Below are 21233 nucleotides of genomic sequence, written 5' to 3' on the forward strand. Positions count from 1 at the left end.
CTTATGGTAGACTTGGCTACCCCATATTCCTTCGCTAGAGAAGTAACACTACGTCCACGTTTAATTTTGTTAAGGACTTCAGCCCTCTCTTTTAATGTTAAACACTTCAACCTTTTACGATCCATTACTCACGTGCACTGATACACTACAAATGACAAATTTAAAGCAATTTGGTCAATGCAAGATGTTGTTCCCAGAAAACTAACGGGATATTAACGCCGAAATATTCATATGGACAATACACTAGTATACATATAATTTATATACATATACTATATTATTACATATGTATCTATGTACAAAATGTACATGTTTGAAAAGAATGTGTGTACAAATAAATTTGTTTTTTTGTTCGAGTTATAGCGCTTTTTTATTGTTCGAGTTACAAAGAAGTCAATAGGGGAAAAAATGTGTTCGAGTTAGCACGTCGTTCGACTTAGCGGCTATTCGAGTTACCGCGAGTGCACTGTATATGCATGCATGAATATGAAATTTTAAGTATCTAATTGACTAAATTGTATTGAATTTAGGTCTATTATCAAAATTGTTCAAATATCATAACACAAAAAATAACTTTGTAAACCATTCATTTACATTAAGGTTTATTATTCAGCAATATGTTGTACTTTTTAAATTATTATATATGTACATATGTATGTATATTCATATACTACAAAGTGTTGAATATATATAACATCTACCATCCATATTCATGTGGGCAGAAAAAAATCATGACTTGCCTCAAAACCCAGCTCATACACCTCTCATACACATCTACATATAAAGAATTCAAGGCAAATAGACAAACGTATGCAAACATATTTCTAATATACATATGTATGTATGTATGCAAAAATCACATGCTTATTCCCGTAGGCATTTTGCATGCGCAAATGGATTATTTCTTGTGAGATGAATAAATTAATTCTAAGTATATGCATGCATGAATGTGAAATTTTAAGTATCTAATTCACTAAATTGTATTGATATTAAGTGCATTATCAAAATAATTTCAAAATATCCACTTAAAAAATTGGCTTTGTAAACCATTCATTTGCATCAACGGTTATTATTCAGCAATATGTGTCCTTTTTAAATTTTTATATCCATATGTATGTTTATTCATATACTAAATAGATATAACATCTACCATCCCTATTCATGTGGGCAGAAAAAAATCTTGACCTGCCTCAAAACACAGCTCATATGTATCTACATATAAAAAATTCAAAAGCAAATAGACAAACGTATGCAAACATATTCCTAACATATGCAAAAAAACTCATCTAAACGGTATTCGCGTACATATACATATGTATGTATGTATGCATATACATATGAATACATATGTTGGGACAATGTACATATGTACGTAAAAGTTTCTATTCTAAGCAAAACAATGAATATTCGTATATACATATAACCGCACATACTTACTTTATGCCTCTACATGTGTATGCTTCCAAAACTAAAATTCTAAGTCTAGCGACTACAAGAACAAAATGCATTCCTAGGCGTAGTTGTTGCGGCCATGATTATTTACCCGCGACGGCGCTGAACAGTTTCAAATATTAAAAAGCACAACAAAAACAAATTCATTGATATGTTCGAGCTCATATTTCTACGACCAAAGTACTTTCATTCATAAAACGAGCCGCCCATATGCCAATTTTCTCGACCATTCGAAAATATTCAATATTGGAATATTTCGCGTTGAATTATTTGCCAATACTTGGTAAATCTTGAATTTTTGTCAAGTCGAGTGGCCGCGGCTCTGTACATATGTATGCATCAATATATGTATGTAAATATGTGTTCTAAATTCTCGACAGCAATAGCAAGTGTCGCAAGTGCTCGCAGCCTCATATGTATGTATGGCTATGGAAGTTTGTATGCATGTATTTATGTATATGCGTGTTTGCTTTTGCACGTCCATATGAACGATTTTTCATATGCAGATATTCATTTGATTTAGCTGAACGAATGTATTGATTTTGTAAATAGGTACATTGGTACATATTATTGGTATATGTTCATTTAAGTTCTTCTTACCAAATAAATATTATTATCCTTAATCTCTATTTTTTATTTTCACCATCGAGTAAGTTAACTACTCATACATATATAGTATATATATTACAATACTATAAATAATAGGTATTTATTGTACATTTCCTGAAATGAAAAAAATATATATAAAATTGTGAAAGCACGAATTACGAAATTGTTCTTATATTATAACAATTTTAAATTTTAAATAAATTTTAAATTTTGATGCTGTTGAAAAAGTTCCTCGCACAATTCCTGCATCGATTTTATTCTAGTACGAAAGCCTTGGATACACTTAATAGTAGAATATGCACGCATTGTAGACATTGGACTAAAGAACTCGAAGTAACTTAATAGTCTTTCAACTTTGCCCCTATCATCCCGCTTCAGAGGAGACCTTAATGAATTTGTTGACTGGAAATGCTTTGCATCGAGTTCATCAAAAAGATCATTCATTTCTTTAACAAATATCTGCGTGGGCTTGGCAAAATTTATCAAGTTTTCGTTATTGCCAAATAAATTTTGACTACACATCATGTCAATACCTGACGCTACCGAATTGCTTAATACTTGTGTTGCACGTGAAACGCGCCTCCGTCAATTTTGGACAAATTTTAAAATTGGAATTCTTTTGATCAATATCAAATAACTTCCTAATGACCTTAAAGCTTGCAGTGCCATGGGCGGTTGGAATATCATACTTCATAAATACAGTACGGATGGACTTTATGAGATGGCAATAGTCAAACATGCAAAAATTGGATATTTATGCACGACAACGATCCCAAACATACTGCGGGAGTGGTCAAAAACTGGCTTTCGCAGGAAAATATTACCCAGCTCGATTGGCAAGCACAAAGTCCGGATTTAAATCCAATCGAAAACTTGTGGAATGATGTGAAGGCGATGGTTGGACAAAGAAAATTTAAAAATATCGACGAACTTTGGGAAGGTGTACAGGAAGCATGGAACTCTATTCCTTTGGACAGGTGCCAAAGTTAAAAGAGAATTTACCACGCAGGTGTGAAGCAGTTATAAAGAATAACGGCTATTCTACCAAATATTGATATGGTAAATAATAATAGTCAACAATTTTTTCTCAATTCTTACAAATATTTCATATTTTTTACAGAAATCAAAACTGCGCTAAGTCTTTGTCCAAATCCCACTATAACCAAATAAGAATTACTTCTATTTTATCATATTTTTACTAGGGAAAACTGTCTACTTTAAGTTATTTTGTCTTATAATAAAGTGTGTTAGTTAAAAAAACTGGATTTAATTTGGTTTCATATCATTTAATCGAGCATTATATTGAACTCTTTTAAGTGCGCTAAACATTTGACCATAGCTGTATGTCCTATGATAATATATATATATTATATAAACATGCATACATACAATTACGCGCAATTTTCATAAAAACCCCAAAAAGAACAAATCTGTAAACATGCATACAAATCATATGGACAAATCAAATGAACAAATCTGTTCTGTACGCAAGCAAATGTAAGCTAATGTAAACTACATTTTTTCACACTTGCGTATCACTCTCTCCCTCTCATTTCTCTCCAGCAGCCATATTAATTAATTTCCTACTGTTAACTTGTGCTGATTTCATTTTCTTACCCGTGCTTTACTAGAGCCCAAAATGAGGAACGGGCCGGGACTGCGCCTTCTCTATGAATTTACGTTCTCTGCAACTACGATTGTAGGGCAGCCTCATCTTTTGATTACACCCCCAGTTGGCACTTCTCCTGGCACTTCTCCTAGTTTGGTGTCAGCCTACGTTTCCTGATTATTGTTGTTGTAGCAGCATACAAATTTCTCATCAGTGTATGGAGAGTGCTATTGGAATGACAGTCCTTGGCCGGATAAAAATCTGGGTCGCTCCGGTATCCTAGAACCGAATGTCGTGGAAACGACGTCTCATGGTCTTAGCAATTTTCTTTTAAATAAGAAAATAAGCTGTTATCTAGGACCGTTCTTTTAAGAAAATTCGGATAAGAAATTTCAGCAAAACTTAACCGGATACTTAAGTTCCACTTCCCTTACGGTGGCAACGATTTCGCGCAGACTAATGAATTGATTTGAATTTTCTTTTTTTCAAAATTTTTGTTATCGCATTGGCTATCGTTGTACTTTTGAAAATAACTATTTTTTTGGGTCTGTTGAAAATAAAAAAAATGGTGAAAAACACACATCGAAATTCAAATCACCATTATTTTATCAAGAACAAAAAAAAAAAAAAAAAAACAAAAATAATAATTAATAAAATTTTTGGTTTTTTGATTTCAGATGATTATTCATTGCTGTATCGCTGCCACCAGATGATGTCATTTGTTTTTTAACTCGTTACATTTATTTACATAAATCTGTCAATTTTCAATATTTTTAAATTAAAATTTACATCAACATAGTTTAATACATATATAATAAATTACATTTTGTCCCATCCTCGAGTAATCATTCCTACTTACAAAAAAAAAAAATTCACAAAAATCGACTATTTTTTGAAACCTCACAGTGGCGTTCCCCCTTAAGTTAGTACATGACATTTTAGAAGGAAACTGAGAGCATAAAAAAGTTGGCTGCAAATATTCGTGCGGACAACGTGAATTCAATTCAATTCGAATTTCTAAAGGATTCTTTACCTTATTAATGTCATGGCAACGCATATTTAACAATTATTTATTTACCCGTACTTCACAAATAAATCGACTTATACTAAATATTTACAAATATTATAATTTACAAAGAGGTGAAAATATTTGTTTAAGAAACTCAAAAAAGGTAGCTTTTCGTTAAAGTGTATGAAAGTAAAATGGATTCGGGGTTTATTAGCCAAATGTCCTGTATTTGCGTCGGGCCAAAACGTGCTGGGAAAACACAACTTTTGAAGGCGTTAGAAAATCCAAAATCAATCGACGAAACCACTTATTCCATGCCGACGAATGGCACAAATATTTTTACAATTAATCTTCCAACAAAAGCTTTAAATGTTTCAAACCCAGCTCAAAAAACTCAGACGGAACAATCGGTGGACAAGAACGGTAAAGATACATCCGACGCAACAGTACCACGCCGCAAGCAAAAGAGTCCACTAAAATGCATTCGTATTTTGGAAATCGGAGGGGCAATGGCGCCGCTTTGGCGGCAGTACTATGGAAATGTATCGAAATTGATTTATGTGGTGGACACCTCAAATCTGTGTCAGATATCCGCAGCAGGTACTGTTCGTTGCAAAAATCTCATTAATTTTGTATCTTTACTGGTCCGCGTTTCAGTGCAAATTTAATACAGCTCCACAGTAGTTAAAAAAAAATCACGGAAAATCAATCCGAATTAAACTAAATACCTACTTATTCACGTTGTTTAACTACGTATATAGTGTATGTATACGGGTCATTATATTTTTCTTTTTTCAAGGTGTGCTGCTGTATTCAATACTAGCCGAGCCTCGGTTGCAGCGCTGTCGCATTCTGCTTGTCCTTGCGAAGATGGATTACGCTTATCGTCAGATGCGTAACGAAGCCTTACTTATGTTGCAAATACAAGTAAGATAAATAAGATTATTTTATTTTAAATTGCTTTAAAAATAGGTTAATCCAGATAATGGAATAAAGGAAACTGGGAGGCGGTGTAAATTTAACTCCTCTATCTTCACTAAGTAGCGGCCGCCGTAGCCGAATGGGTTGGTGCGTGACTACCATTCGGAATTCACAGAGAGAACGTAGGTTCGAATCTCGGTGAAACACAAAAATTAAAGAAAAACATGTTTCTAATTAAGGGTCGCCCATCGGTAGACAATGGCAAACCTCCGAGTGTATTTCTGCCATAAAAAATATCTGCTGTTTGCTGCCACCTTAAAACTGTAGGTCCCTCCATCTGTGGAAGAACATCAAGACGCACGCCACAAATAGGAGGAGGAGCTCGGCCAAACACCCAAAAAGGGTGTACGCGCCAATTATATATAATATATATATATACATATATATATCTGCACAAAGTTAAATGGTTCATCTTCCAGAGTAAAACTTAAAATAGTTAAAATTCACTCTGAAAAATGTTCGCTTGTTATGCCTACGTTCTATGGATGCAGAGGTGCCATTGGCAAAAGACAGGGCCTCTTGCCTCGGATTGTACTTTGGGTTTACAATAGTGTTTCAAAGACAATTATTTTGTTGATTCTGTCAAATTCGCTCAGAGCCGAATAACGGTCTGTTTAAGAGCTGACCTTTGAAATCTTTTCACTATGGAGTAACAGTACCTCTTCGAAGGTAGTATAGAAAGTCTTCAAATGAGCTAGCAGCGAAGTGTTTAAAGATGGTAGTACGGGTCCCCGGGTACATAGGCTTTACATATAAAATAATATAGCTGGCAAGGAACGGGACTTAGTTACAATTATAAGTTCCACTTCTCTTACAAATTAGATCGGTTTTCCTTGAACTTGCAAATATATAGTAAAGCGTTTTCCAATAACAGGTGTTATTTTGAATAACCCGCTATTTCGGTAGATTCACAAGTAGAAACTACGCCATTAATAAAAAACGATGCACGCTTAAAAAACTCATTGAAATTATTAAAATTCACTATAAAAATGGTGAAAATTTGGCAGAGACGGGTCGTGAAACTCGAACATTTTTGGGTCATTGTGAAGCACCTTGTCGGACAATAATACATAAATTGGTGAAAAAGAGGTTGTCTGTAAAGTCGGTTTACTGACGATAGCTTAACGTGACAACGTCATTAGAAAATACTGATGGAATGGTTGCATTTTTCAAAAGAAAATTTTAATTTTATTTGTTTGATAGATAATTTGTAAGGAAATAGAGAAGGAGGTAAATGGAATCGTACTGGAATTGATGAAGTTACATTTACACAAACGTGAACAATTACGGAACATTGATCAAATTCATGAAAGATATGTTCAATTTCGATTGTGCATCAGACGTTAATAAGTCAACAACACTAAGAGGCACCATCATCGATTTGACTTTTTCAAGACACATTACTCTCGAAACACCCGCTTTCATTTTCCTACTTTTCCTATCATCGTCCTATTCTCAAAAGAGAAATGGTTCATTACCATGCACACAGGAAGAAGGCATATGCAAATACAAGTACATATGTGAATTTATATACAAATGCGCATATACATACATATACATATATGCTCACTCAAGTAGGAGAGAGCCAGATGTCGAACGTTGCCGAATGCGGGGCCGATTGTGCTCTTTGCCGTTCATTCCGCGCTTTCGCTTGCAGTTCAAGCAAGGTAACGGCGATTGAGCAAGATAACGACGAATGAGCAAGATAACGACGATTGAGCAAGATAACGACACATTTTTTCGTGCGTGTCGCCGGCTAAATCGAATTATAAAACGTTATCAGGTCGAAAATTCGAGCTGTTGGGACAAGTTAGTGATGTGAAGACTAAAACCCGAACACGTCAAGAACAGCCGAAAATATTGCTGTTGTAGCCCAAAGTGTTGAAGTAAACCCATTCCAGCCCGTTGTCCATTCCTCGTCGTTCTTTGGAATTAGGCATTCCACAAACGTCATTACACCGTATTTTGTATAAAGATTTGGGTCTTAAGGCTTATAAAGTCCAGTTAAAACAACAGCTCAAGTCGGCCGATCATCAACAACGTCGTGTCTTTGCTGATTGGGTCGTTGAAATGCATGATAATGATCTGGAATTCCATCGAAAAATCATCTTGAGCGATGAGGCCCATTTCCACCTCGGTGGCTTCGTCAATAAGCAAAATTGTCTGATCTGGGGCTCAGAAATTCCAAGAGTTATTGTTGAAAAGCCTCTCTACCCTCAACGTGTGACTGTTTGGTGCGGTTTATGGCCCGGCGGAGTCATTGCACCTTACTTTTTCGAAAATGAAGCTGGAGCAACAGGTACGGTGAATGGATTGCTATCGAGAGATGATTAACAATTTTTTATGGCCGTAATTGGATGGTATTGATCTGGACAACGTTTATTTTCAACAAGACGGCGCTACGTGCCACACAAGCACCGAAAGCATTGATATTTTATCGGAATAACACCTCTTATTGGAAAATCCTTTAGAGGGGGGCTAGGAGGCCTCTCGAGCCACTATTGTAGCATTTGCAGGGATGGAGGAGAGGTGGAGAACATCAAGTACAGCACCTAAAGATGACCTGATACCCACAGTTTCATTTGGAAGGAAATTTGATGTCAGAGTTCCATTGCGTTAGCAATGGAGCAATCCAGAATGCATTCAGGGAGGTTTGACGGATATTTTCTTTACTGATGGGTCCAAAAATGAAATAGGGTCTGGAGGCGGATGGTACTTAAACGATAGTAACAAGTATCACTATGCTATGGGGGGAATGGCAACTGTTTTCCAAACAGAAGTTTTTGCCATCCTAAAAGTAGCCGAATGGATAATCGAGAGGAGATGGAGCGGGAAACAGATTGGAGTCTTCAGTGACGGTCAGGCTGTCAAGAATGTAAGAAGAAGCTTAATTCTGTCGCAAGACAAAACAGGCTTGTACTTATATGGGTTCCAGGACACTCCGGTGTTCAAGGAAACGAAATTGCCGACGAATTGGTCAACCGTGGATCAGCGGTGCCCCCACAGGGGTCAGAGCCAATAATCGGAATCAGTCCCGCAGGAATCAAGAATTGTATCAGCGATTATGTAGGCAATCTACATAAAGAGCGATGGTCCGGTCTGGAACGCTGCACAACTGCAAAGTGTTTTGTGACAAGTCCGAACAGAAAACTGTTAAACTTTCTACTAAAACTTAGAAGGAAAGATATTCGGTTGATGGTCGGCATCATTACAGGACACAACCCATGGGGTCATCATATGACCACCATTGGAATCATCGAGAACCCGGTATGCCTGTCATGCTTGGAGGAGGCGGATAGCACTGAGCACTTTCTCTGTGAGTGTCCTGCCTTTGCTAGAGCAAGGCTACGAGTATTGGGTTCCGATGTCATGAGAATGAGTAATATTCGTTCTCTAAAACTAGAGGATATTTACAGATTTGCCAAAGAATCTGGAAAATTCTCACAGGACTAACTATCTCTATCTCTGTCTCTATTCTTTCCTATCTCTTTCTCTGATACTTTTCTCCTTCCCTCCTTGACTATCTAACCCCTTTCCAGAGCTTTAAATACAATGGGCTCTTTAGCCTGAGTGTTTTAGGAGCCACCAAATCTCCTGGTGCTCCTTGGCTCAAATTCAAAAAGCACAGCCTCTGCCACTCTATCTTGTTCTGGCTTAAACTTAACATCACTAACCATAACCTAAGCAGCTTTCGTTACAGGCATAGAAAATTGGCAATCGCTTCGGCTAGGGATTTCAGCTGAATATATTTCTTTTCGTTCAAATATTTTAATATTAAGAGCGGGGAATATATCCGATTTATATCATGTTAGTTTCACTATTATCTGACAACTTCTTCTTTCCGCCTTAGATTACTGTTTACCATCAGGTATAAATGTTATTACTACATGTAAAATGGTTTAATTCTTCAAAATCCAAAAAAAAATTACATAAATATTACTTTTAATAATTTCATTATTCAGAAACTACAAAAGGAAATTCGACAGGAGCTAACAATTGTAGAGGCCAGCGCAGTGAGTCAATTGGGTCTGGAGTCCATATACGCTTGGTTACGGATCCCTTAAAAATGTGGCAAGAATGCTGTGGTCCAATCAATACTCATACATACATGTGTAGTAATTAAATTTGTTTTGTATAAAATTCGATAATTGTAATAAATAAAACAATATCTTATAGTTGTACTTTCCGCAGAGGTTCGACTATAATTAGCTCTGTCTAAATTTTTTAAACGCAATTTGAGCTTTCGACCATCGCCTAGCTCTCGTGTCCATATTTCTCAACCGATTTATGAAATTATTTTATGTACCTATAATAATACAGGGTGCGTACGATATTTGAGGACAACTTGAGATTAAAACTAATTAGCTTTTATTTCGAACAAATATTAATGAAACTTCATGCATTTTTACACAGCATTCACTTATTTTATATTTACAAAATCATTCAATAAAATTTTCATTAGCTGCAACGATCTCCTCGATCCGGGCTCGGAAATGATTGTATGGCCGAATCAAATGCTCTTTATTCATTTTAACTGTAACGGTATTAATTGCAGCCGTCAGAGAAGAAATGGTGTTATGAAAACGCTTATTGGTTTCAAGCTCAACCAGGGAATTAAGGTCTGGGGAGGTACGCGGCTACAAGTTCGCTTGTTGTTGTTGTAGCAGTAACTTTTCTCTGTCAGTGTAGTGTAATCACCGCTCATCTTCATCTCGCTCATCTAACGGTAGGCCCAGGAAACTAGCTGTTTCCACAGGTTGGGTCCAGAGGAAGAGGGGTGTTAGATGAGTGGGTTTGATGGGGGTGGTTAGTGTCGTGCGGGGTGCCTTTACATGCCGGACATATGTTTAGTATGTCGGGGTCGATTCTGGATAAGTAGGAGTTCAACCTACTACAGTATCCAGAACGTAATTGTGCCAAGGTTACGCAGGACTCTTGGGGAAGTTGGAGCTCTTCGCCACTTCTTCTTTTCGGTATTCTTAGACACTTCATGGTGTTTAATTTTGTTTACAAGGCGTTTTGATCTGATAACTCGTTGTTCTTGTGTTGGCTCCGACATAAACTGTCTTCTGCGCATAACATAGGATTTATACCGAAGATCTTCATGTATAACTCGACCCTCAGAAACATTAAGCTCCCTCGCAAGGACCCTCACTAATTTTGAATAGTTCTCGTCAATGATCGCTTGAACTTATTGAATAAATTCTGCAAATCGGACAGTTTCAGAACATTCCTCGTGGCTTTTGCGTTTTGCAACAGATTCTGCATCGCCGCCTGATGCTTCCCATTCACGGCGAACCTTATGAACGAATGAACGTCGCACTTAAGAAAATTAGAGACATCCAAATCGATGTGATTTGCGCACATAGCGACGTTGCATGTCTCTTCATTTCTTTAGTGAAGTGGTAGTCCTTCATGTCTTATCTGAAAAAGAGCAAAACGAAAAATAATGGTTTCGCGAAGTGGTAGCATGCATGTCCCCCCTGTATAATCAGGTGCTTGCTGACAGTTGCAGCAGCTTCTCATTTAAGCCGCTGGAGTCAACAAATTATGCCTTCTATTTGAGCCAATCCCTTGACCATTTCAAGAACCGCTGCAGCTATAGCATCAGATGCTGTGAGTCGAAAATGTTCCATTAAATATATAAACATCAGTTGCATCTGGGCTACCGTTTATTTAGCAATCCAAATGCTATACTGCTGTACGTACTAATCAAATCTCAACAAGCTCGTAAGCCACAAGCGCAATAGGGATCGTATTAATTAATAACTTGTACATATTATATATGAACCTCACCATTCTTTCCTGTTCCATTTACTGCTCCAGTGTACTGGGTGTGGGCTTACTTAGGAGTCATGCGGAGCTCGATAAACGCAGCTTTAAGGAAAACAAAACTTAAAGGGAAGACGCGAGGACACGAATACTCTTTTCAACGTAGACGAAAGATATGTGAGACTGAAAGAATGACATTTTTAGGTACTGAAGGGTTTTTAAGGTCGCGGGTTTCGTTCGACGAGAGAGGAATTCACTTCCCAGATGTACACTGAGTCCGTTGTTTAGACGGCAACGAATTGTCATTGGTTGATTTTTTTCGTATTATGTCAAATTCGCTCAGAGCCTAATAACGGTTTGTTAAAGAGCTCGCCTTTGAAATCTTTTTACCGTAGCATAAACGTAGCCATTTATCGGTTATTGAAACAAAACTATTTGTCATTTTTTAAATGAACAGTTCTTTTATTAATAAATAAAATTGACTAGCCATTTTGAGACACCCTTTAGGTTTGCATATTGACTTATTGATTAGAGTTTGTAATGTGCTTGCATGTATTCTAAATTGCCGTCGACTTCCGAGCTGCTGCCGATCACTTCCTTCGCTGCTTGGAGATACGACTTGGCGCGCATTAAGTCGCCAGTGTGTGCGGCAAGCACAGCCAAATTGTTTAGTGCGGCGCCGTTGCGTGCGTCAGCGGTCAAAGAGAGCTGGAGACAACGTCGAGCCAAGTGAAAATCTCCAGTTGACTTGTAAGTAAATATCAGAAGTTATAGCAGGAAAATAATAGGATTTCATTTTTATAAATAAGTAAACGTAAAAGTAAGTAAATGTTTATAAAGTATGAGTAAAGTTAATGACGGCAAACCTGGCTCTGTATATATTCGAGCCGTGCCTAATGTTGGAAGCGAATAATTTAAGAACTCTCTTTTATATCTGGCTTTTGGTAATTGAAATAGAACGCAAGGCATAAATTTGTTATAAATCTTGTCTTAAAGTAGGTTGCACACTTTTAAAAATATATACAGAGTCACGGAAGTTTATGAGTAGCCTTGTGTAACTTATGCACCACTGTGCCAGTTTTGTCTATTATAAATATTGTTTTTTACATGATTATATTTGTAGATTCACTGAGAATCGCGCAGCCACGTATTTTTGGAAGTGGGTTGATTTGGATACTTACTAGCGCAACAAAGCTTAAATTATACCAGATGTCCGCTTTTTGGTCCGCTGTCTTGGATAACAAGAGTGCTCGTTGAAAGCAGGGCAGCACCAGGTCGATTTGTCCGCCATATAAACAGCACAAAGCAATATTGCAATAGAGTTCTGCTGAATGAATTCCCAAGGAAAGAATTCGTCTAAATTCAAAATATTAAATATTAATAGCTCTTATGTAGATGGATTCGAGAGTCGTTTGAAAAGTCTGTGCAAAAATAAAAACTAGAATACTATATTTTATTTTTCGACATAGTCTCCTTTTAAGCTTATACACTTCGCCCAACGCTGTTCTAGGAGGATAGGATTTGTTCAAGTCTGAAAAATAGCCATTCGTTTCTGCAATCACTCATTCGTTTGAATAAAATCTTTTTCACGCCAGCCATTTCTTCAAAATTGGGGAACAAATAGTAGCCCTTGGGATCCGAGGGAGCCAATAGAGAGGATGTAAAACGAGTTGGAACCCTATGTCCATTAACTTTGCGACCACAACTGCTGAGGCGTGAGCTGGTGCGTTGCCGTGTTCAAAATGACTCGTTTGAAAATTACTAACTAAGTATAACCTCGATACGCGCCAGTAGTGCCATCACTCTGAGTTCACTCGGACTTTTCGAACAACCGTCGTATATGTATGTGTGGATACACACCTGTAGTACATAAGCGCCATCTCGGGATTTCCATCATAGAAGTGGTTTAATGCTATAGAGGCCAGCGCCTCGACATGTATGGGATTGAGCTTTGTAATGAGGCGATATATTTGCATGGCAGCATCAGGTTTAGACATAGCATCGAGAATACGGCCTTGTTCGGTGCGAAAGGTTACGTTAAAAGGGTGCCGATCAACAGCCATACTTATAAGTTCGAGCGCTCGATCGTGCTCATCCAGCCGCTGGTACAAGCGTGACAGCAACAAAAAGGTATCAGGATGTGGAAATATGGCCAACGATTGCACTAAATAGGTTTCGGCCTTTCGCGGTAAGCGCATTATAAGTAGACACCTGCCTGTTTGCTGATCCCACCACCAATCGACCGGCGCACCAGAACGACTCGAACCCGAAGTGCGTTTTTGCTTGTGCACCTCCATAACCGCCTCGCAAAGTGAATACGCCTTTTGCACATCCGATTCGTGATAGTAAAGGAATTGAAAAAGCGCCTTGATAAGCGCCTCCCGCTCGGCATATATGGTGGGATTGAGACGCGAGGCCTGATAGAGTTTGGCCGTTACATCGCCCACGGTATAGGTAGCCGCGGATGTAGCGCGAATGCGTGAGGCAGTGCCAGATCTTGATGCTGGTCGGCTGCCAACTGAAGAACCTGGCCGAGATGTAGCCGTCCCGGGGCGTACCTTTAGAATAAGCACACAATTAGGCACCTACCTCTTGAAATGCCATCGACGCTTGCTTTTGCTTACCATGCTCGACTTCGGTCGCATGCTTTTGTTGCTCTGTGCAGTGGTTGTGCGGCTACCTTCGCTTAACGGCAGACCATTTCTTGTTGTTGCAGTCGTTGAGTTTGCGCGCAATGTGCTCGTACTTGGCCGCGGTATAAATGCGGTTTTAATTGAGGTACCTGGCCTGGCGGCTGTGGCGATTCGCTCTAACTCCACTTCCTCATTCTCTGTATTTGTATGGCACCAAGGCGGAGGAGCAGAGGATAAATGAAAATAAAATAGCAAAAACGAAAAAAATGTTAAGCCAAAAAACTACAAGAAATCGAAAAAATTCGAATAAAAAGAAGACTCCGTACCCGCATTTAAGCGAATGTAATATAATACACAAATTTCTACACATGCACCGAACTAGGGGCGGCACCAGGTCATGCAACGTGGAATAACCAAAATGCAGCACCACAACAGCACGAACAACAACAATAGCAACAATCAAAACGAATGGTCAAAGCATACTAAATTGTATATGAAACAAGTAATGAGTAACAAGATGAAAACAAAAATTCAGGGTGATTGAACACAATGGAATGCGAGAAGTGTGGCATGAGTATTTGGGCGCTGAGGTGGCGGGCTGGTGGCTGCGCAGCCGCCGTGGCATGTTATGCCAATGGAATGCAGCTGAAATATTGCTACGCAGCTAAAATCCGTTAAGCCACTCAAGCGCAGAGTTTTCAGCATTTACTTATACGAGCATAAACGAGCATATTTGGATGTACGTAAGTCGGTATGTGGCCAGACTTTAGCTTTTGTATCAATAGTTACAACAATCATACTACCCACATAAATGCACAGATGCATACGCATAGGTGCCTGCATATTTATTGGATCACTACTATGTGCACACATGGACTTACATATATTCGTATGAAAGAGTGTAGGCTTGACAGTTGTTATTGAAGGGGTCATAAAGGATTTGCTGTCGCCAGCAAGTGGAAGCAACACGTTCAACTAATTGCAAGTATAAAATCTAACGACATCAATTAAAATAACCCGGAAGTATTTGGCAGACACAGCGATCTATGTTTTGTGATATGAGTGAGTCAAGTCTACTAGTTTCAAAAGTTGCAACCTAATAATAAGAACGGCGGTCGTTAAACGAGCCGAGTATCGTATTTAGTATTCATTACAACGACGCTGATTTCTCCGGCTTCGGATAATTAAGTTTTAATTTTGATGCCTTGACATGAGAGCCCAAGTACTTACTTAAGGATGCGTCACCGGCTAACTGAACTAACGGTGAATATAATGTGTACTATGAAAACCCGGCACGCGATAGGCAACCAAGCTGATCAAAGTTCTGCTCCCAGATCATTTGTGGTGCGTATATTGGCGCTGCAAGAATTGGACTTCTAGCTCAAGCATTAATTTGGGAGGTTAACGCGTGAAGCTTGAGATGAGTTGTAGTGGTAATTGCTGCTTCACGTCATTCTTGAATTGAGTGACCCCAAGCAGAATAGAAATGAAAAACAAAAATCGATGGAAAACCTCCGAGTGCATTTATGCCATGAAAAAGCTCTTCATAAAAAACCACCCGCTGTTATGAGGCGGCATACAACTGCAAGTGTCTCTCTTTGTTGTGCAACATCAAGGCGCATACCATAAATATAGGAGGAACTCGGAAAAACACCCCAGAAATGCGCCAATGAAAAATAGAAAATTAGATGTTATAGGGGTAGGGAACAAATCCATTACTTTCGGATGGCATTGAAGATTTCATTTAGCTCAAATATATTCAATACTTTTTTTTCATTTTGAAGATCATTCCCTCTTCCTTTAGGAAAAAACTTGGAAAGTTGATTTTCACAAGCTTCCCTTGAGGCGAATTTTTCCTCGGCAAAATCATTTGCCATAAAAAACAGGAACGGAGACAGAAAGTGGATGCAATTTCCCAAAAAGGCTTCCGAATTTTCCGGAGCGCCACAACCAATTTGTCTGGCCCAACGTTGTGCTGATGGAAACTATTGCTCTCCTATAGGTTAAATAAGTTACGGTTTTCTGCTTCTGGGCTATCGGTTTCTACAGACGGTTCAATTGTTGACAAAAGAAGTAGGAATTAGGAATTTGGACATAGCGGAGATACAGACTTCTAAAGCCATTTATGGAAAAATAATCTACTTTCTTATTACCTCTTCTTATATTCAAAAGTAACAAGCCTAACCGTGATACAGTTAGCGCATATATGCCTTGTTATGCGTTTGGCCGAACTTATCCTCGGGCTCATTTTTTGTAGTTGGTATTTAAATATTGTTCCACAAATAGAGAAACTACCCGTTTATTCCGCTGCAGCAGCTGGTTTTTATGACACTGTTGTTTTATACCTGCACAGGGCACCGAGCCCAGGTCCAGGATTTCAAAAATTATTTACTGTTGGAATTTAAAAACTGAGTTATTAATCTGTTAACAAAAAGAGAAAATGTTCTAACGTAAAATCCATTCGCTTTAAGTAAGTACTTCTAACGAGGTCACCTATGGAAGAATAAATGCATCCGAAAGTTAGTCTGAATAAAAAAGGATCTATTGCGTCTGAAGCCCTACCTAGCCAGTCTGTCACTCCCTTTCAAACAGTAACACTAACAAACTGTTTATATCATACCAATTCTTTGCTTTGGACATACATATGTACATATGTACGTTGTATTTTGGTATGGTATGGGCTCGAAAAAAGCATTTAATTCAGAATAATTGTAATTAACCATTCAGTAATCATTCGGATGCACAATACTTTTTACCACTAAATGGGAGTGTTGATTATGCAGTTTGGCTACTGTGCAACTTCTCTCAACAGCAATCGTGGACATACATACGCACATATGCACATACACACATACATATGTGCATGTGTACTTACCCCCCTCGAAGGCATCATCCGTCTCGAGATCGTCGAGGTAGACGCGCTGGGTAAGTGCGCGCATTTTTAATTGCCAAACGCCCTCCATCATCCACGTGGGCATGTTCACTTTATTGTTATTACCATTGACATTGCTATTCTTTGCATTGGTGTTGTTGTTCTTGAAGTTTTGGCCTCGTACCTGCCTTGAAGGCGCGTTGCCTTGCGTGATGCTCATTTTACCAAAGCTGCTGTCGCTGCCACCGCCAGCTCCCCTGTTAGTGTATTCTGCACCGGCATCGTGATTCTCCGGTGGAGAGGTAAACATTTGCACATTTGTTTCGTGGCCTGCGCGCAACATGCCATTGCACACCTCAACGCATTTTTCATATTTTCGCCGTCGAAACAGCGAAACTGCCTGAAAATATTGCCACTCAAGTGCTGCCATTGTTATCGTTGACGTCTGCAGCTGCGGCGGCGAATGGGACTGCGACTGCTGCATTGTGATATTTGCAGAAGCCGAAGTCATCATGTCCATGTTGTTGGCGGTGCCCATCATCATGCGAGTTGTGGGGAGTGGTGCCAGGGAAGCCAATGGAGCCAAGGAAGCTGTTGTCATCATCTTGCCGTCTGTGTGCTCCTCCTCCGACAGCGAATCCAATTCCACTCGCACAACTGCTACTCAAACCTTTTCCGCTTTTACGATTCCTTTTGCTTTGTTCTTGCTTGGACCTTTGGGTAGTCTTGTATTTGTTATTTGAATCGTTCTTGTTTCTTATTTGCTTTATTACCTATATTCTGTTCGACGTCAATTGGCTCTATTATCTTTAGGTTTTATTGATTTGGCCTGTTGGAATTTTAAGCACCGGATATGAGTTAATTCCTTCAACGGCTACACTCGACAACCACGGACTTTGTATTTTCTTTTATTTATTTGAAGGTCGCGCAATTTGATTGGAATTCCTAACAAGTCGTCGAGTCGTTCAAGATAATTTGTTTGTTCTACACACACACCTGTATATACGTGTACATATGTTTGCATGCAGATAGTTGCGTATCCATCCTTTTCGACATCCGCAGAGTTTTTAAAAGAGTACTTTTGGTGAAAATATTTTTGTTTGTGTGCACTTTGTACCATCCGTGAAATAACCAGACATTACATAACCTTCAGGAACCGTCAGCAAAGGGAAAGAATTTGTTTTGGCCTTTTCGGTAGCTATGACTACTGGCAAGTTGTGTGTTGTACACACAGGATAATATCGAAATGTTGTTGTGTAAGACTGTGTGTGTATGTAATGGTTAGTCTAACTGAGTATACAGGTTATGCAGTATTTCTAAGAGGTTGGCATATCTACCAGGAAAACTCATTATCATTCGCTTTTATTTTGAAAAACTTAGAGACTGCTAAATTAAAAAACATTTGGTATTAAGAATTAGGAGAGACTCCTATTGGGAAATATTTCTAAACACTTCCAGTTTTATTCCCTACTGTATTTTATACCAATACTTTATTGCTGTAAGCGTAATTGGCAACCCTGTATAAAATAAAAAAATTTCTTGCAGCATTTACATTTTTCCAACTAATTATTTTTTTATTAAAAGTCAATCGGCATCTCTGCATTTGATATCTGCGTTATAAAATCGTATTTTTATTCTTTGACATTCACAGAGGAAGAGGAAAATAGCTTCCATTTCCGGTTGATTTCAACTATGGCAGTATATGTATATGGTAAAGGATTCCTTTTTTGGCCTCTTTTTTCCTTATCGCCCAGAAGCCAGTTATCACTAGCGTGAGTCTGCAGACATCCCTTCGTTTCATGCTTATCAGTGTTGACGTTTGTTTGTGGTTGTAGGTGGGCCAAAACGTTCCGCTAACTTTGCATATTCTCTGGTCTCTCCATCTACAATCCGCGATTCGGAGGTATTTTGAGGAAATTGTATTCTTGATTGCACCCAGTGGTGTGGATACCGATTTTGCAAGAATGTTGTTCATGGCAGATCACCCTCTTGGCAGTTCGTCCGCTTTTTCGGTTCCTTCAATGTTCTGATGTCTCGGAACTCAGATCAAGTTAACCTTATGGTCTACGCTCAAGGTGGTAAGGCTATTTGTACTTTGTTGCACCAGTTTAGAGGTTGATATAGACGAATCCTAGAGCTTGGCTAGCCAAAAGAATAGCGATATTACCCTTAAAAGAGAGATTTACGATTGGTAGTCCATAAGTTTCCCCTATTGCCAATACTTTCACCTGTCTACTACTAAGTCTATGAGAATATATACCAGCTCCAACACCAATACTAGGAGTTGCTTTACCCATATTTGCAGAAAGACCGGAAATCTTCACAAATACACTCAACAGTCCCACCATCTCTTAGGCAGTTGCTGTATTCTATTTCTATGAACAGACCTTGTCAGCGAAGCTGGAAGTAGAGTTTCTTGCAGAGGTTTGGTTAGGAATGCACAACCCTTTGTTCAACATACATCATCGTCTGTGGAAATACTTTGCATTCACTTCACGAACTAAAAAGATGGCGCACCCTACAACGCTTTTTGGAGTTCCACTGCTTGTTAACTGAATTACGTTGGAACCTCTTCTACCTCTGCGATATCTAGGGTCGAGGGGTTTCGCGCCTGTTCTTCAGGCATTTCGTTACCATGAATGTTATGGTGGCCTGTTACCCAGATCAGGATATCGCTGTGTCGAGGTAAGTCCGTAACGTACTCACTGCATAGACCTATAAAACTAGATGTCACTATCATCGGGCTAATACCCATACTATTGCTGTCTTGTTGTTGGAAGAGATAGCAACGTTGATGTCTCTGGTCGCTCGCGTATAGAAGTATCTTACGGGCCTTGCAAATAGCAAAGACTTTCAAGACTTTGGTGAGTCCCGTAGCCGCATAAATGTTTCGCAACTACTCCCCAGCACGATTTGGCACTCATCATGCTGATAGCATTCTTGAAGGAGTGTTGGATATGTTAACACCCATACAATGTATTCTGAATGTCTCAGTTCCTATAACCCCAGGACGCTCTGAGGTAAGACAGCTTCTATGAAAAATAGATTTACATATTCGTTGCAAATGCCAGATCACGACCACAGACGCTGCTGGGCATGGCTTATACAGAGAAAAATATTAAATTTTAAAAAGCTAAAAAAGATTCCAAAAAGTGTTAACTCCCTTTAAATTCTATTAAGTTATGGAGAAGATGGCTTTCGTTTACATCGCAGAGAAATATGGTCTAGTGCCTATCTTTTTTCGTTTTAAAATAAACATTCACACATACATATAATACGCATGCACGTATAAGTATTGTACGCCCCAAAGTTTGCTATGTCAGTAGTTTTTTTTGTTAAATTTATGCACAGGCTTATCAGCACACATATACATATATATCTACATACATAGTCATATGTACACATGCATAAATGTATATGTAAAAATTAAAATAAAAAATAAATAAATTGAAGCATAATAAAATGAAATAAGATAAGACAAAACAAAACAAAAGTTAAACTTAATAAAATAGATAAAAAATGGATTACTAAATAAACAAATAAAATAAAAAAAAAATAAATTCATTAAAAAAATTTAAATAAAGCAAAATAAAATGAATTAAAAACTACAATATTATATATTATATATAATTGGCGCTTGCACCCTTTTTGGTGCTTGGCCGAGCTCCTCCTCGTATTTGTGGTATGCGTCTTGATGTTCTTCCACAAATGGAGGGACCCACAGTTTTAAGCTGTCTCCGAACAGCGACCGCTATTATCATTTTGGTGTTTCACGTAGATTCGAACCTACGTACTTCCGAAAGATAGTCACGCAACAACCCATTCGGCTACGTCGGAATTAAAATAAGGCAAGATAAAATAAGTAAACTCACATAAAATAAAGTAGTAAAGTATAAAAAAACAATGAAATAGAATAAAATAAAACTAAAGTAAAATTACGGTGTGTGTGTAGCCACAATTGATCGAGTCCAAAGAACAGCCTGCCTCCTGATAACAGGATGCTTAAGTACAACACCTACTAAGGCTCTAAATACGTTGCTTCACTTGTTCCCTATCGATCTGGCTGGCAAGGCGATTGCAGCGAAAGCAGCGACACGCATGAATGCCATATCGAAATGGAAAAAGTATCTTGGCCATTCGGCCATACTGAACAGGAACACTGTTATCTCTTCCGACATAGACTATCATGTAAGTCTTCCATCACCACCCTTGCTATTCTCCTGTTCACTCCCAACTAGGGAAGAATGGAAGACAAATCTAACCGAAACCGATGGCCCATTTGGAATCTTTTCCAAA

General features: G+C 38.4%; 2 protein-coding genes across 2 annotated transcripts; one reads left to right on the forward strand and one right to left on the reverse strand.

The window, feature by feature from the left end:
• The first annotated feature begins 4834 nt into the window (after positions 1-4834).
• Positions 4835-9740, forward strand: LOC129248229 (ADP-ribosylation factor-like protein 16). The gene is made up of 3 exons (XM_054887698.1): positions 4835-5279; positions 5479-5606; positions 9623-9740. The coding sequence occupies exons 1-3, from the start codon at positions 4874-4876 to the stop codon at positions 9722-9724; spliced, it is 636 nt and encodes a 211-aa protein (XP_054743673.1). The 5' UTR covers positions 4835-4873; the 3' UTR covers positions 9725-9740.
• Positions 9741-11923: 2183 nt separating this feature from the next.
• Positions 11924-18026, reverse strand: LOC129248012 (tetratricopeptide repeat protein 8). The gene is made up of 6 exons (XM_054887412.1): positions 17711-18026; positions 16941-17651; positions 14057-14262; positions 13293-13990; positions 12614-12788; positions 11924-12179 (listed from the first exon to the last, which is right to left on the reverse strand). The coding sequence occupies exons 2-6, from the start codon at positions 17539-17541 to the stop codon at positions 11961-11963; spliced, it is 1899 nt and encodes a 632-aa protein (XP_054743387.1). The 5' UTR covers positions 17542-17651; positions 17711-18026; the 3' UTR covers positions 11924-11960.
• Between the last annotated feature and the right edge of the window lie 3207 nt (positions 18027-21233).

The sequence above is a fragment of the Anastrepha obliqua genome, chromosome 5 (assembly GCF_027943255.1).
Source record: "Anastrepha obliqua isolate idAnaObli1 chromosome 5, idAnaObli1_1.0, whole genome shotgun sequence".
NCBI lineage: Eukaryota > Metazoa > Arthropoda > Insecta > Diptera > Tephritidae > Anastrepha > Anastrepha obliqua.

Coding starts and splice junctions, on each gene's coding strand:
- LOC129248229 (XM_054887698.1), top strand. CDS start 4,874: ATGGATTCGGGGTTTATTAGCCAAATGTCCTGTATTTGCGTCGGGCCA. Junction 5,280..5,478: donor GTGTCAGATATCCGCAGCAG/GTACTGTTCGTT, acceptor TCTTTTTTCAAG/GTGTGCTGCTGTATTCAATA. Junction 5,607..9,622: donor TACTTATGTTGCAAATACAA/GTAAGATAAATA, acceptor TTCATTATTCAG/AAACTACAAAAGGAAATTCG.
- LOC129248012 (XM_054887412.1), bottom strand. CDS start 17,541: ATGATGACAACAGCTTCCTTGGCTCCATTGGCTTCCCTGGCACCACTC. Junction 14,263..16,940: donor GGATGATGCCTTCGAGGGGG/GTAAGTACACAT, acceptor ATACAAATACAG/AGAATGAGGAAGTGGAGTTA. Junction 13,991..14,056: donor TGCGACCGAAGTCGAGCATG/GTAAGCAAAAGC, acceptor CTTATTCTAAAG/GTACGCCCCGGGACGGCTAC.